An 18,378-nucleotide genomic window follows, 5' to 3' on the forward strand; every position below is an offset into this window, starting at 1 on the left:
TCTCTTGAGGCTCCAATTGCACGACATCCTCAGGGAGACTGTTCCACAGTCCAACGGTGTGAGGAATAAAGCACCTCTGAATTGAATTGAACTGAATATAGTATTTAGGCCAAAAGGCCAAGCACTGGGACCTATGAGGTCATTCAGCGCTGAAACGGAAACTGACAGTCAAAGGTTTGAAATTTGTAACAGGAGGAAAACCTCAAAGCAGTTGCACTATAAATCAGTTGTTAGGAGAGGGTGGAAAGCAAGGTGGAAGAAAGGGAACATGGAAGGAGGGACAGTAAAAGGAACGAAAGGGGTTGCAGCGAGGGGCCGCAGGCACGCCGCAAAGAACCTTAAGTAATGCCTACACAGGTGCACTGACTACTCTACCGCCCTACGGGGTAAAGGACGTCTGGAGCTGAGAAGTTCGATAGCTGGGCACATTTACTGCAGAGTGGTGCTGCTGTTCGGTAAATCTGGTTACTCTCGGAAGGATAAATGGTTCAGGTGACTAAATTTAGAGTTGTCTGATCTCAAAAAGGCACAAGAACTTGCCTCATATTCGACCAAATACCATAATTTTGTGTTAGCTGGAAATTTAGGCACACGTGCAATTGCTGCGCTTCTTTGTCTACTCGTGTGAAAGATTTACAAACATGAGTTTATTTTCTGCTCTTATAAAAAAAAAAAAGCGTTTGAATCAAGTTTTTAATCCACTCAAATGAAAAAAGATATAGACGCTGCGCTCTCTCCATTTACGGTAAAAACATTCGTAAGAAAATATAGTTATTCTTTGCCTGTTCGTACAAATATATTTATATAAAGTCCTAGTTTTTTTTTCCTAGCATGCAGGTCGACAACTGTAGAATTTTTTGTATAAATAACTTTGAAACAGATCAACCTTTAAACCGTACTTAATTTTCAAACTGAGGTTTTCAAACAGGTTTTAGAAAGTTCCTAGGGCTAACATGATATCTATTAAAAAACGAAAAGCCGGCAAGTGCTGTTCTTTAGGCGCTTGTAAGGCTATCTGCACTTCCCTTAAAACCAAAACACAGAAGCGACGCGCGAGTACCATATTCGCGAATATTTAGCCGCAGATGTATCGTTTAATATCGAATTCCCTTCACCTAGAATTTCGCTGAAAGGGAAATTGAGAGTAAGAGGGTTTAAAAGGTGTGACAGGAGGAAAATTTTGCAGTTGCACTATGAAACACCTTTCAGGAGAGGGTGGAAAGTAAGAATGAAGAGAAAAAACGTGAACGGAGGCAGAGTAAAAGGAGTGAAAGAGGCTGCAGCTAGGGACCGAAGGGACGCTGCAAAGAGCCTTAAGTAATGCTTACAGTGCACTGCGTGAGGTGCACTGAAGGCACTAACCCCTACGGAGCCTTATACCCTGGGAATAATTGACATCCAAAGGGTTATTATAATTGATAATTGCTTCTGCAGAGAGCCGTGCAATACGTATATTTACCACTCTGACATATATTTTCTAAAGAATTTAGTTTATGGGAAGGCTAACCTAGCGTCCTTGTCTTGACCAGACCGGAAGAAAGAATAAATTGCTACCGATGCACGCAACATGCGCACACCAACATCCTCTTCATCTCTTTCAGCTTAGCAACTTTCGTTAAGTCGTTCCCGACACTTGAAAGTGACCAAACCGAACGAGAAGTGCTGATAACTGATCCACTTTCGAAAGAGATTTAAAAAAAAAATCACAGACATTCACACACAGGTGTCAAACAAGCGCCAGCGCTCCTGTTGCATAATGGTTTCCTAGGCTAACACTTCCCTAAGCGACATCTAAACTCCGATGAAAAGGAGATGTAAGATATAAGAACATCTTGCGCAAGAAACGACATTTTGTAGATACGGGTCCACCCCAGCTACGATTCCTTCTCGTACCGCCGCCTGAGACGTCGACATTCGAAGGATTTCCGCCCTTAGTGACGGGATGAGACTAGAGAACCAAGAGTCTAGCAAACCCAGCCGAGTCGACTTTTACTAGAGTCATAAGGTCGATATTCTCGGCGTTATGAAGTCGAGAATGAGACTTACGTGTCTCTGGAAAGTTCGTTACAAGTTGTAGAGCTGGGATAGTCGATTTGACTGTTCGGATAAAGTATTATGGTAGCGTTTTTTCTTCCGCCGTAGATTAACTGGAGTGTGAAATCCTTTAGGTTGTAAACGCTCTCTGGATCACTTTTCTTTGTGATGAGGGAGGGGAGAGCGGAGAGGGGTGAGAGGGTGGATGGAGAATGGAGAAGAATGATCCATTCGTTTGATTTATGCGTTCCTAGACGAAGTGATTAGTCAAGCCATGGCAGTTATGGTTTATGTAATGCGTTTTTTGCTTTTGGAATTTAGACTGCTTATATACGCGTTCATAAAAGCTTCTCTCTCTCTCTCTCTCTCTCTCTCTCTCTCTCTCTCTCTTTTCTCTCTCTTTGCTTGGTAAATTGTCAAACTGAAATGTTTGCTGTGCCCAGTTTATTAAATGCCTCGGAATACCTCCCCATAGGTCTATGAAACTGTCAGTTACACAATAATATATATATATATATATATATATATATATATATATATATATATATATATAATCTCTTTCCATATATACCTTGTAAGTCAGTCTTCGTCCCTTATAGCACGTTAGATATTGACCTAAAAAAAAAAAAAAAAACACTGAGAAAATCTGCACTTGTCACAGCCTGCTGTGACCTTTAAATAACACGAAAGCTATCGCTGCGTAGTTTTAAAATGGATTACGCTTTATCTTGCACGTACAAATTTATTTTAACAATTAAGAGAAGATATCTACACCTGTGTTCCATTTGCCTGCGTGATAATATTGAATGTATGTATATATTATGTATGCATATGTGTATATGTTTCAAAGAAATACATTTGTGACTCGCTGGTATGCTAATCAGCAGCCTGCCCAGGAACACCTGAGGTACAGAAGTACTTAGGGTCCTACTGCTTTAATGACTTGTGTGGGTCAGTTGGTAGCGCCCTGAGCCGTTCATTTGAGGGGCCGGGTTTCAATCCTGATTTAAGTCAGAATTCTATTGTATGTATGTGTGTTTATAACAGCAATAAAAATATCTCAGTTTACAATTTTACGTTGAATTATTGTGGCAACAAATAAAAGTGAACTATAGAGCAAGATATTCTCTCTCTCTCTCTCTCTCTCTCTCTCTGCCGAACTCGACTAGAAGAGGAAGGATTTAATAAAAATATTCCTTGTTATTTATCAAGATCTTTATTTGTTTGACGAAACAGGAGCTGATTTCTTTGGCTGCTTTACGTGTCAGCAAATGCGAAGAATTAGCAATTACCACCCTCATCCTTGTATTACGTTTGTATATCAATTTTCCTGCAAGAATAAAGTTTTGGAAATATGGAATACCGGACTCGAGTTTCCAGAATTCAAGAAGCAGGACAGGAAGGAGAAGAGGAGGAAGAAGAAAGAGGGAAATGCCATAGACACAGAGGAGGTTCATCTCAGAAATTGGTAGGGATTTTTGCTGGATTAGAAATTGCCCAGAGTACACTGTAGGGAAAGAAACTCTTAAGGATTACCTCAGGAGAAATGATCCAGATTACTGGAAAGGATGTAACTCCCAGGGCTCTGTATAAGATGAAGAAATTCCTCAGAGATAACTAAAGGTAAAGAAATTCCACAGAGATAATTGAAGGTGAAGAAACTTTCTGAGATTATTGAAGGAGAGACTTCTATGTTACAAGGAAAGCTTTCCAAAGATGATCAGACACTAGAATTCCAGAAAATACTAGGATTACAGCAAATACTAGGATTCCAGCAAGTACTGGAACTCCAGCAGACACTAGAATTGGCTCCGATCCAGTAATTGGTGCTGTCGAAGTCTGCTCGAAAGGAAGGAGACATACCAGTAAAAACATGTCGTCAACACATGTCGGTAACTTATCGCCCACATGTCACGAACAAGTTGAAAACGAGTTGGCGACTTATTGGTAATCCCAACCAGTGTTTCATATGGCTATCCAGAAATGGCCAGAGATTCGTTCTCCACGTAAGGTTTGTGACATGTTTATTCCGACCTGTTTGTGATATGTATACGATAAGCTAATGACGTACCTCACTGCATATCACCAACATGTTGAAAACAAGTCAACGACTGTATACGGAGAACGAATCTTTGGCCAATGCTGGGCAGTATCTAAATAACACTCCTTCCTATATAAATTACTCAAAAGAAGTAAAAGCATTGTCGCATTAAAGTTATTCACTTTGAACTGATCAGTGTTATCAAGAAAGACTTTAGCTTTTGTTTTAAGGCTATGTTAAAAAACTGAATATTCTAAAGCTGTGTCAAACGAACTATTTTTAAAGATATGCTGAACGAGAGAATGTTTTTTAGACGTTTGGAAGCTGTCAAACGTGCTAACTACTTTAAAGCAATGCAAACAAACTATCTCTTTTAAAGCTGTGTCAAACGAGCTAAGTGCATCAAAGCTGTGTCAAAAAGGCAAGCTGTGTCAAACGAGCTAAATGTATTAAAACTGTGTCAAATAGTCTAAATGTCACAAACTTGTGTCAAACAAGCTAAATGTCTTAAAGCTGTGTCAAATAGTCTAAATGTTATAAAGTTGTGTCAAACGAGCTAAATGTATTAAAGCTGTGTCAAATAGGCTAAATGTATTAGAACTGTGTCAAACTTCTAATTATTCTAAAGCCGTGCAAATTAATTATCTGTTTTAAAGCCGTGCCAAAGGAACTATTTCCAAGCCTTGCAAATTAGCTATTGTTTTAAAGCTGTGTCAAAGGAAGTAACTATTTTAAAGCTATGCAGATTTACTGTTGTTTTAAAGCTGTGTCATATTTGTGTCCAGTGAGCTAAGGAGGGACAGCTTTGAGCCACTGAAAAGCAGTCACTGAACGAACTCACGATATCTTTCGATGTACGCGATGGTATCGGCCAGAAGGTTGGCCGAGTCGATCTTCACGAGTTCTCCTCCGGCTCCAAGGATCCTGCAGAAGAGCCTCATGTTGTACCAGGTGTCAGACTCAGGAGGATCCACGAAAAGGCACTTGCCTCCGATGTCCTCGTACGGGAGTTCACAAATTGAGGAGGAAAATACCAAAAAAGACCATTTCAAAGTCTGTGCTTAGGACACTACTGCCGTAAGATAGTTTCTATTATTTTGGGCAGGTTCTGCCGTAAGATAATGTCCAATACTTCTTACAAAACGAGGGCACTACCGTTTGTTCACCTATAGCTTCTGCCGGACATACGAGCAGACATGTTGCTGCTGCTATTGCTGCTGCAAGGGCTGCAAGAAAGAAGAAGGAAAAATGTCAGCATATTGCTCTGACTTGATTCATTCACTGAGTAACCTGGCATCGCAATTTCAGAGGTGGTTACTCTGCATATACTGTAGTTCTTAATCTTCCCTCTAAGGTCTGCAAAATGTACTTGGACTTGTAAGTAGAGATAGTTACTTTGCATATAGTTCTTTAAGTACTGCACTTGTAAGTAATTGCTTGTTTTTTTTTTTTTAAGCAACGAACACCTTACCTGTTGCAAAGGACCACTTAGCCATCGTTGACGTATCGGAGTGGCTGGGAGCCCTGCCGAAATCTGAGACCAGTCTATGGGAACCCTCCTTATTTATATCACAAGATTCGTGAGTCTTTCCCATACACTCTGAAGTGGGTCTTAGAATCTGCCATGTATTTTTAGAAAGGAGAATTACGCAGTATGTTTTCCTTGATTTATAGTGATACGTCTGTTTTGCTACTTTCTATAGAAGGGTGAAACCGCGCCAGGTTCACTTTACTATGATACAAGCAACAAAGCTGGTACTTTATATATATTGCTTCTTCTTCTTCTTCTTCTTCTTCTCTTCTTCTTCTTCTTCTTCTTCTTCTTCTTCTTCTTCTTCTTCTTCTTCTTCTTCTCAGCCTAATCCCTAGTCGGGGTCGCTGTTTTCAATGAGCCTCCTCCAGCTGTGTCTATCTTGAACGGCACTTTTCACAACTAGTTTTGGCTGATGTTTTACTCCGACCCTCCAGTTTATCCAAGCTTGGAACCGGCGCTGAGTTGAGCTGGTTTGGCACCCTGCAGGTGGCTAGGATTAAAGCTAACCCTATCTGAAATTGATAGTGAGGCACTGGATAACCCTACACGCGTTTTGTGTGAGCTGTCATTGGTCAATGGTGTTGTTAGCAGAGCAAGGCTCTCGATTTTATCTGAGCCGCGGCCCATGAAGCTTTCAGCCACGGTCCGGTGGTGGCCTGTCCTATAGCGTTGTCAGACGCACGATTATGACTAAATTTAACATTAAATAAAATAAAAACTACTGAGACTACAGGGCTGCAATTTGGCATGTTTGATGATTGGAGGGAGGATGATCAACATACCAATTTGCAGCCCTTTAGCCTCAGTAGTTTTTAAGATCTGATGTTGGACAGAAAAAAATGTGGACGGACAGACAAATGCAGATTTGGGACAGATTCTACTACATATAACCTCTTCATGAATGTTGAATTTAAGTTATTCTACCTCCTTTTAGCAAATCTTTCGCCTATATATTATTCGTTTGTTCTGTTCAGGTTACACTATGCTTTTCTTAAGCATAGTGCGGATTTTAAGTGGTGTTAGTAAAACCAAGCAGAGGACGTGTGTTATATTTTTTATATCATGTACTTAATTTTCTTTTTGTTAAGTGCTTGATAGCCTGGTGGTCGAAGTCGCTGTCTGCCGTTGATCCTAAACCTGGCAACGGTTCGAGTCCTGTCGGGGACGAGGACTCATCAATTATAATTCTCCTTAGGTGTAAGATATTATATATTAAACAATATTTGCGGTTTAACATATGTGAATATAACGAAAGTCACGAGTGTGTAAGTGACAAACACACACAGTATATATATATATATATATATATATATATATATATATATATATATATATATATATATATATATATATATATATATATATATATATATATATATATATATATATATAATACAATAGTGTTTTCATTGGTCTAACTAGAACATTACATCACGGGCACACCTTTCCAATTCCTTCGAGTACACCTTTCTTTTATCAATTACTGGCTCTGATTTGGGCCATTGAAGGTCTGTCTAACACAATCACTGCGAATTCCCTGTAGCCTTTAGCATGGGAAGGGAGATAAGAGACTTCTAAGGCGTTTCCTCCTTAGAAAAACTTGGGTTGACAAAATCTTGGACCTTTGGTTGTTGGTTGAGACGCTGAAGTTCTTAGTTAAGGGGGACAGAGTATGTCTGCAGAATAGTCCTGGTCTGTGGAGGCCAAAAGTATGACCACAAAACAGGAGTAGTTCTGGTCTGTGGAGGCCAAAAGTTTGACCGCAAAAGAGGAGTAATTCTGGTCTGTGGAGGCCAAAAGTATGACCACAGAAGAGGAGTAATCCTGGTCTGGGGAGGCCAAAAGTATGACCGCAGAACAGGAATAGTTCTGGTCTGTGGAGGCTGAAAAGAACAGTATGACTGGTCTGTGGAGACCAGAACAGGAATAGTCCTGGCCTGTGGAGGCCAAAAGTATGACCGCAGAACAGGAATAGTCCTGGTCTGTGGAGGCCAAAAGTATGACCGCAGAAGAGGAGTAATCCTGGTCAGTGGAGGCTGAAAGTATGACCACAGAACAGGAGTAGTCCTGGTCTGTGGAGACCAAAAGTATGACCGCAGACCAGGAATATTCCTGGTCTGCGGAGGCCAAAAGTATGACCGTGGACCAGGAGTAATCCTGGTCTGTGGAGGCCAAAATTATGACCACAGAACAGGAGTAGTCAGGCCAAGGTCGTAGGTGACAGCCCTTGCAGTTCCTCCTTCTGACAGCTATAAAGGCATCGTGTGTAAAAGACTGTATTTACCCTCCAACAAAGTTGACTGTCAAACAGAAGAGAGAGAGAGAGAGAGAGAGAGAGAGAGAGAGAGAGAATCTGATGAAATTCATTACATTTGCGAGAAAAAGAGAGAGAATATCTGATGAAATCAATTCCATTTGAGAGAGAGAGAGTATCTGATGAAATTCATTCCGTGAGAGAGAGAGAGAGAGAGAGAGAGAGAGAGAGAGAGAGAGAGAGTATCTGATGAAATTCATTCCGTTAGAGAGAGAGGGAGAGAGAACTGAAAACGATGAATATTTGCACCGTATCATTGAAGACACGTGTAAAAATTCCCATCACGCTGAAAATACCACTTCTCTTTATCGGGTCGCGAAGGCTGGAACTTTTTCTGATTTTTCTTCAGGATAAGACAGTTTCATTCTCACGCCAACAGACTCGCTTAATAAGGCTTTAATAGTATGCATGTGTGTATGTGTACGTGTGTGTGGGTGTTTGTATGTGTGTGGGTGTGTAAGACCTAGGTGTTTGTGCTCTGTTATTCATAATTAATATATTATGACAGATATCTTTCAGTATGTGCTTTTTCTTAGAGAATTTTAAACTTGCAATACATTTGTCATAAGTTTGATTGTGTTATCTTTTGCTCTTTTATGAAGCTTTTGGTGAAAAGCAGTTTTTCATGTTTGAAATTTTGACATTCTCTCTCTCTCTCTCTCTCTCTCTCTCTCTCTCTCTCTCTCTCTCTCTCTCTCTCTCTCTCTCTCTTTCAGGTCCTCACACTTCATATTTTCACAGATGACTCAATTTTTCACCCTCTGGTACCTCCATTCAGGGGCGTGGGTTTGCCGGTGGAATACACCTCACTCTGGGAGGTTTGTGTGTCTTGGGGAGAAGGTTCCAGTTATGCTCTTTCTTTCTTTTCTTCTTTAAACGTTTCTTTCTCTCTTTCTTTGAATCTTTCTTTCTTTCTATCTTTCTTTCTTTCTTACTTCTTGCTTTAATCCTTTAGTAGAAACCTCTTCTGGACAGAGTCAACAGACTATAAACCCACGGGGTCTCCGAAGGAAAATCAGCCTTCAGAGAGAGACAAGTTATAGGAAAAGGTGATAAATAAGTAAATATGAGGAAATGGAAAATAAAACCGATACACCTGAAATTCAGGAAGCAGCAACAGAGATCAGGAATGAATTTGGTCCTCACTTAAACATTTGGTGATCAGAAGATTCCACAGTTGCATTTGGTAAACTATTCCACGTCGTAGTTGTAGCCAAGATAAGGCTTCTAGCAAATTGAGTAGTATTCAACCTGGTACCAGATAACGACACAGTAGACCGTAAGGGCACCTCATGCGGTGCACTGTAGGCAGTACTTAGGGTTCTTTGCAGCTTGCCTTCGGTCCCTAGCAGCCCCTCTTGTTCCTTTTAGTGTACCTCCTTTAATAGTCTCTTTCTTCCATCTTACGTTCCTCAACCCTCTCCTAACAATTGATTCATAGTGCAACTGCTTTGAGGTTTTCCTCCTGTTACACCTTTCAAACCTTTGACTGTCAATTTCCGTTTCAGCGCTGGATGACCTCATAGGTTCCAGTGCTTGACCTTTGATCTAAATTCTGTATTCAATTCAATTCAAAGCGAATTCAAAGCAGCCGAAAATCGAGATGGTTTCTTTAATGGGAGATACGTTGATGTCTATGCTTTTCGACCATCTCAGGAGACCTGGTACTGACCACCTTCCCCAGAATGGCCAAAAGTCCTTTATAATCTATTCTTTGCCCAGTAGTCCAGTGAAATTATTGAACGAGAAGGATATAGGACCAGTGACTGAATTCTCATCATATATGACTCTTCCTCTTCTTCTTCTTCTTCTTCTTCTCAGCCTAATCACTAGTCGGGGTCGCTGTTTTTACTTAGCCTCTTGTAGGTGTTTCAAACATTCATTGAATTTTCATTCCGTGATTTGTTTTGGGGGATCCTTTAAGGACGAGAGAGAGAGAGAGAGAGAGAGAGAGAGAGAGAGAGAGAGAGAGAGAGAGAGAGAGAGAGAGGTTGTCCATTCCTCAAATGGCATAAGCCAATGATGGGAGGGACATAAATGAATTGGGTGTTCTTGGAGGGGAGGTAAACCAGGTGGGTCTTCGTAATCTCTCGCTGTTGTTAAAGGGATTAGTGGGATTTATAGGATTTAAGTGATGTACGTGAAGTCCAAATTAATATCTTGAAGTTGGTAAAGGGATTAATGAGATTTATAGGATTTAAACGAAGAACGCTAAGTCAGAAATAATCTCCTGCATTTGGTAAAGGGATTACTGGGATTTATAGGATTTAAATGAAGAATGTGAAGTCCAAAGTAATCCCCTTCATTTGTAAAAAAAATGGGATTTAAAAAGGGTTAATGGGATTTATAGGGATTTAAAGAAAAATGAAGAACGCATTTGAAGTTAATGGGATTTATAGGATTTAAAGAAAGAACGTGAAGTCCAAAGTAATCTCCTGCACTTGGTAAAGGGATTACTGGGATTTACAGGATTTAAATGAAGAACGTTAAGTCCACAGCAATCTCCTGCATTTGGTAAAGGGGTTAATGGGATTTATATGATTTAAAGAAAGAACGTGAAGCCCAAAGTAATCTCCTGCACTTGGTAAAGGGATTACTGGGATTTATAGGATTTAAATGAAGAACGTGAAATCGAAAATAATCTCATGCATTTGTTAAACGGATTAATGGGATTCATAGGATTTAAATGAAGAACATGAAGTAAAAAATAATCTCCTGCAGTTGGTAAAGGGATTAATGGTATTCATAGGATTTAAATGAAGAACATGAAGTAAAAAATAATCTCCTGCAGTTGGTAAAGGGATTACTGGGATTTATAGGATTTAAATGAAGTATGTGAAGTCCAAATTAATATCTTGAAGTTGGTAAAGGGATTACTGGGGTTTATAGTATTTAAATGATGAAGATGAAGTCCAAAATAATTTCCTGCAAATGGTAAAGGGATTAATGGGATTTATAGGATTTAAATGAAGAACGTGAAGTAAAAAATAATCTCCTGCAGTTGGTAAAGGGATTAATGGGATTTGTAGGATTTAGATAAAGAACTTGAAGTCCAAAATAAGCTCTGAGCTGACTTCTTAATTGGTTAAATTTAATGAACAATATTAGTTTATTATTATAAGAAATATATAATCTTAGGCTTTCTGACGAACTTGACCAATTACCGTTTAATATCTTTTATAAAGAGAACATCGTCAGTTTAGTATTGTTACTGATATGATTTTTTCCCGTTAAAAACAAATTTAACATAGATGATCGCACGGCGTGTTATCCAAAGTATTATCCAGAGAGGAAGGTTCTCGCTCAAGACACTAAACTAATAAAGTTATTGTGGCTTTTATAAAGAATGAGATAACTTCCTTTCTCCTTTGTTTATTGCTCCAAGATCATTATAGAATCTCAAGAAGATAAAGACAAGTTGTCGCTTCAGATGAGAAATATATATATATATATATATATATATATATATATATATATATATATATATATATATATATATATATATATATATATAGTATATAGTTATACCATATTCTTGGGAAGCTTGGATTTCGAGTTAATGGCCCCTTTGGGCTTGTTCCATATGAATGAATAGGGTTCAGCTTCTGTATAATAATAATAATAATAATAATAATAATAATAATAATAATAATAATAATAATAATAATAATAAAAACTAGTAAAAACTCGGGATTTGCAATTTGAAAAGCAAAACAAATTGTTTTTTGTGACTCTTCGTTTCGGAACTGGAATGTCTTGGCAGGAAGAGATCACTGGACATTTATGAAGGTAAATGAACAAACACTTCAGCAGTGTTTGTTATGTATACACATACATTATATGGTTATATATTATATATATATATTTCTAAAGAAGTGCTAATTAAAACACTTTACACCCTTAGATCAGACTATGACGTTTAATTTATCATGCTTTGACGCTTATGCGAGAAAGAAAAAAAAAAAAAAAGAGAACAGTGGATCAAAATAAACCATACAACCAACTGCTATCTCGTTTATGCTAGACACAAAAAAAAAGGACAAAGAAATTGGACAAGCATTAAGTTGATAAAGGTGATAAAACAACAATTCTTTTTGATGTCTTTACGCCGGCTCGCAAATGGGACTGTATGGAACCTCGCCAACGTCTCCCAGACAGGAAGTGTCTGACAGGAGGAAATGGTACTCGCTGTCCAATATGGCGCAGTTGCTGTTGCTATCTACATGGGGCCTCAGGGTAAACGACCCGTCGCAGTCGTATTTCCAAAAGGGCGCTCCCTCGGGCACAATCGATCCGTCCCCCCAGGTGAAGGTGCCCTCGTGGTCTTCATCGGTGGCGTCTATCCAATAGTGGGTGCGATCCAGGCCTGTATTGATAAGGAGATGAGGTGGAAAAGTAGAGTTAACTTAAGCGCGGCCATCGATGACGTATCGTATGGGGGTTCCGTTTTCTCTTCCCAGTGATTTCCCGTTTTCTTTTCTTTTTTTTAATTCCCATTAATCTGAAAGATGTCCAGTGCTTCCTTTGCGCTATTAAGCACCATCAGCGCACCTCACGCGGTGGACTGTAGGCGTTATTTAAGGTTCTTTGCAGCGTCCCTTCAATAGGCAAAACCTGGCTACAGCCCCTTTCATTCCTTTTGCTGTACCTCCGTTCATAATCCCTTTCTTCCATCCTACTTTCCTCAACCCTCTCCTGACAGTTGTTCCTGTTAAGCCTTTTAAGCCTTTTTACTCTCAGTTTCCATTTCAGCGCTGAATGACCTCAATCAAAGGTCCCAGCGCTTGGCCATCGGCCTAAGTTTCATTTTCCATTCCATTCCACTTGAATCAAGATGAATCTGCTTTTGTAAGAGGGATTCTTTTTTACTGAATCTGTACGAATGTCACCTGGATGAAATGATGGAGGATAAAATATATCTCGGCAGGAGAAATCTCGATGAGGGCAAGAGGACGATGAAGAGATGAATATATTATATATAAATATTATATAATATATATATATATATATATATTTATTTATTTATTTATTTATTTATTTATATATGTGTGTATGTGTTTGTATACTGGGGGAAATAGATGCAGATGGCGAGGAATAACAGAGATTGGAAGGGAGCAATTGCCAAAGTTTTGCAGAAGAAGAAAGAAAGGGGTCGAGAAGAAGAAGAAGAAGAAGAAGAAGAAGAAGAAGAAGAAGAAGAAGAAGAAGAAGAAGAAGAAGAATAAGGAGAAAGAGGAAGAAAAAGAAGAAATAAGAATAAGAGGAAATAAGAAAAAAGAAGAATGGAAAAGAAAGGAGAGGCAAATGGTGCCATTTTAATATTTGTTTTCTCCTCTACTTCAAATTCTCCAGATAAAAAGCATAGATTCTTTTTTATCACCAATTTTGCATCTTCACGTACGCACAAACTTGAATACGCAGCATTTAGAACCATCTCAGTCACTGGAAACATTCATCGCCACATATTTACTTACTGAGATATTTAAAGCTGAATTGTACCCTAATAAATTTGAGAGAGAGAGAGAGGCGTATTATTGAAATACTCCCAATATTCTCTAATATCATTTCTACAGCTTCTATTACAGGCATATTACTGTAGCATATAGATACACTGTATTAGCATGTCTGGTTAAAAGAAATGCTGAAACTCCCATTTAGCCGAACATACAGTCACCACTACTAATTACGCCCTCATATGATCAATATCTATCACGCTGTCAATTTAAGAAAAAAAATTATCAGAATACAAATGCCTACATAGACGAAGAAGAAGAAGAAGGAGAGGGGGCACTGTAGCCAATCTCACCTTGCTCAAGGATGTAACTGATGATGGCTCCGAGCTGCGTAGCGTCCGGGATCCGGACGAGTCTGCCTCCTGTTCCCTGCTTGGCGCAGAAGAGCCTCATGTCGTAGAAGCTCCCTTGTTCCAGCGAGTCTATGTAGAGACACTGGGTCCCTATGGATTCGAAGGGCAGCGTGCATCCTGGGAGAGAGAGAATGCGGAATGAGCTGATTTGGGGATTCGTATTTACTCAGACGGAACGGAATGGAATGTAACTTCTAGGCCTAAGGCCAAGCGCTGGGACTTGGGAAGTCATTTCAACACTGAAAGGGAAGTCGAGAGTAGACAGGTTTTGCAAGGTGTAACAGGAGGTAGCTCCCACTGCTTAGGACAGGGTGGAAGACCCACTTCGTGTGTCATTGAACAGTCGTTCTTTGTCTTGCTTAGACATTAGTCAAAATCTGGCATAGGGCTTTATTAGGTATATATTCTTTTTATGAATTTACTTGCTTTCACAGTTTCACTGTAGGCCTATTTTGTAGTTTTCAGCTCACTAGCTGACCTCTAGCTTTGTTTCCCAGGGTGCTATTCCTTCGCTATTTTCCTTCACTTCATTAATGGCTTTCTAGTGTGCATCTCCTGTTCATGCTATTAAAAGCCACAGTTTCTACTTAATTTCTCTGTCTCCTTTCCCACCCAGTTCTTTGATTACTCTCAACACTGACGATTATCTCACTTCTTTCAGTATCTTAAGCATTCAGGTTGCTTGTTCCTGTGAGATCGAGTATCTCAGATTGCCTAGACTCATTTCTAAAAGAATAAGTCGTTTAGATTCCGTAAGTTCTTCTCTTCTTCTTTTTCCCTTTTGAATAGGATTGACTCAGAGGCAATGCGTCTGATCAGTAGCCCATCCCAGACTCTTCTTGCGCGTCCTGGCTGTTTTTCTACAGGTGCTATTTTGGTTATTGTTCTTTTGAACTTAGGAGCAGATATCCTTCTCCTGTCAGTCCTATCAGAGAGCTTGATAACATCAATCAGATCACTCTTTGCTATAATAAATCTGATATATATTGACCAATATAACCTGGAACTTTACAGTTTAGGAGTAAGATTTTTAACTATAGTGGAGTGATATAAAGTTCAGTTGGGGAAATTGCGTTGAGAGGCTTTAATATTTGTTGGGAGATATAAAGTTGGACGAAAAACTTAAATTTTAGTACCAAAAGTCTTCATGTGTACTGTGAAAACTTAAATTGTGATGTGGATTTGGCAAGACCAGTGGGGTGCCTATGCCACTAGGGTCAAAGTACCTATCATTATGACCTTAAAGCTGGTGGGGTCATGGAAACTGAATCTGCTTGCTGTCATTTTCGCCCAGTAGCTGGGAAGCTTACACGCCTGTGAACTGAAGAACCTCAGCACTGAAGCATAGTGATTTTTGGAAAAGGTGCTGTTAGCAGTTCAATAAATTGGATTCTGCTATTCAGTTAGTTCAAGTGTCTTCATCCTGGCACTTTAGGGTAGTAACTCAACAACTTTGACACTTAGGAAACACAATCTACTTCAGAAAAACCTTGTTGGTCTGATAGTAACTTCTCCATCGCTCCACAGCCAGATTCTTCATGCTCTTTTCTAGAAAACTGCAGAATCTATGGAGTTCAAACCTTAGACCCTTTCCAAAATTCTGGACGTAGAGTGTTTGCTTGCAAATCCATGCTACAGATTTTAGTGCAAGAAATTTTTGGAATATTATTCGTTTTATATGATTTTGTACCGCAGTTGGGGACTTTAGGTTCAAAAACAAAATAACTAAAGCAATGCATTAATGAATATTTTACGATAAGCTGACTTATACTTAATTGAAAAGCGTTATTTTTTATCAGTTTTCTTAACCTCCATTGTATGATACGATCACTACCTTAACAAACCAGTCAGTTGACCTTCTAACTATTTATTCTGTGCTTTTGCAAAGCGCATTACACAGATCAACGTTATTCAGCGTGGTCTGAAATCACTGAAGTAGATTTCTATATATTTGCCATACGTGTTTATTCAACAGATGTATTGTAATGATTCGCTTAATTGCTTAATCTTTTCATGCATATTAGGTCCTGCCAATAAGTTGGTAAGTACCCAGACCGGATTACAACTAGGAATCTTTGAATGTCTTACCTTGTGTATTCACTGCAAGGATGGTGCAGAGGCCGCAGGTAACTGTTGAGAAATTTAAAAAAAAAACAAAAAGATTACAATGACAGTAAACTTACTCGTCCTTTTATAATATATCAACTAAAAGGAATAAGATTTGTTAGGGAACCATTTCCCAACTGGAGACAGTGCTTGACCATTATGGAACACTAAGTAAAAAATTAATAAAAAAAGGGCAGAATTTAATGTCAGATCTCTTGGTTTTCGAAAAAAGTGTCAGCGGATCTGAACGAATTACAAAAATTAAAGGAGAATTTTACAAAGCCCAGTATATAGTTATAGCGTCCTTGTGCTTCCAGAAGAATGATAATGAGATCTGATGAGAAAGTTTTTTTATTTTTAGAATGATTAATTATTTACCACGAAATATAATGCCTGGTTAAGGTAAAGGCTTATAATGGCTGATATTGAAGTCTTGTGATTCTGTTTTGTTAAACGTTATTTGGTAGAAGTTTATTGTGTCTGTTTAATAGGCGTATATATATATATATATATATATATATATATATATATATATATATATATATACATATACTGTATATGAGTATATGAATATTATATATACAGTATATGCGTATAAATACATATTTATAAATATATAAATATATTTATATATATATATGTATATATACACATTTATAAGTATATACATATATATATATATATAAATATATGTATATATAGCATATATATACATACACATATATATATGTATATATATATAATACACACATACATATCCGATCGCACGTATACACACACATTTCGTATACGACTAAAACACGTATTTGTGTGTGTATATACACGACGTAAAAAGAAAGCTTTCTTACCCAATATCAAGGTTATTCTCTCCATCTTGGTTGCAAAGGTTGTAGTGCAACGCCAGCTGATAGCAACCGCCTATTTATACGAGAAGAGACAGAATGAGCAGATGGCGTGGCTCTCACAACATCAAGAAACATTATATTACCTCGAACTGTTTTGTGTATCGGAATACCAAGGAATGCAGTGTATTCTTCGAAATCATTTCAATAATGAAGTGGAAAAATATGAAGGAATGTTCTCAGAATGAACGAAAACAAGTGTGAAATGCGCCCAAGTTCCTTCGGCGCAATCGAGTTTTCTGTACAGCGTATAATCAAGGCCACCGGAAATAGATCTATCTTTCGGTGGTCTCGTTGTAATGCTGTATGAGCCGTGGCCCTTGAAACTCTAACCGCTTCCCGGCGGTGACCTGGCCTATATCGTTGCCAGACGCATGATTATGGCTAACTTTAACCTTAAATAAAGTACAAACTACCGAGGCTAGAGGGCTGCTATTTGGTATGTTTGATGATTGGAGGGTGGATGATCAACGTACCAATTTGCAGCCATCTAGCCTCAGTAGTTTTTAAGATCTGAGGGCGGACAGAAAAAGTGCGGACAGAAAAAGTACAGAGAGAAAAAATGCGGACAGAATAAAGTGCGGACGGACAGACAAAGCCAGCACAATAGTTTTCTTTTCAGGAAACTAAAAATCAGTTGCATAATTTTTCACGGGTATTTAAACAAATTTTTTTTCTGGGTTTTAAAAAGAGAAGTGATCTAAGAAGTGGGTAACTTACAATACAATTTTTTGCACTGAAGTGTTTTTACAATATGAAATTATCTCTTTTCTCATATGATACTGGTCACTTATATACACTAATATGTTGCTGACGCACGTACGGAATGTTGCATATTTTGTTCTCCATTAATTAATAGATGTGACATGGTACTTATTAAAACTTGACACTGGTGCATCATCCACCCACGTGTATATGTATGTATATATATATATATATATATATATATATATATATACACATATATATATATATATATATAGTATATATAAGTATGTACAGTATATAGATGTGTATGTATATATATACATATATATATATATATATATATATATATATATATATATATATATATATATATATATATAAATATACACACACATATATATGTGTATGTACAGTATGTGTGTATGTATGTATAAACACACACACAACACATATATACATATTCATATATATATTATGTTTATATATCTATATTACAATTTTTGCTTACATTTATTTACTTACATTTTTTCTACTTATTAATTTATTTTTTTATTTTTAATAACTGATCTCTTCGTTCTCTATTTGTCTTCGGAAATTAGTGTGTGCTACTTGCTTCCCTGAGCAACATGATCCATATTCTTTTAAAGTGCCACGCTGTCACATTGACCCTGTGGGATTGTTAGTTTTATCCCCTATACTGCCACACTGTGGAGCGGTTTATCTCCCATTACTATTTATGGTGCTCATCTGTTTAATAAGAAGGTTGTAGTGCTTTCTCAAACCTTCTTTTCATATATTTACTCCTATTAATATATATATATATATATATATATATAATATATATATATATAACATGTATATAACTATATATAT

At 38.0% G+C, this 18,378-nt stretch overlaps 1 protein-coding gene across 1 annotated transcript; it reads right to left on the bottom strand.

Annotated features, from left to right (window-relative positions):
* Nucleotides 1-11,923: 11,923 nt before the first annotated feature.
* Nucleotides 11,924-16,860, bottom strand: LOC136835590 (uncharacterized). The gene is made up of 4 exons (XM_067099297.1): nt 16,744-16,860; nt 15,878-15,919; nt 13,730-13,906; nt 11,924-12,289 (listed from the first exon to the last, which is right to left on the bottom strand). Exons 1-4 carry the CDS (start codon nt 16,766-16,768, stop codon nt 12,027-12,029), a joined length of 507 nt encoding a protein of 168 aa, XP_066955398.1. The 5' UTR covers nt 16,769-16,860; the 3' UTR covers nt 11,924-12,026.
* Between the last annotated feature and the right edge of the window lie 1,518 nt (nt 16,861-18,378).

The sequence above is a fragment of the Macrobrachium rosenbergii genome, chromosome 55, assembly GCF_040412425.1.
Source record: "Macrobrachium rosenbergii isolate ZJJX-2024 chromosome 55, ASM4041242v1, whole genome shotgun sequence".
Lineage (NCBI taxonomy): Eukaryota > Metazoa > Arthropoda > Malacostraca > Decapoda > Palaemonidae > Macrobrachium > Macrobrachium rosenbergii.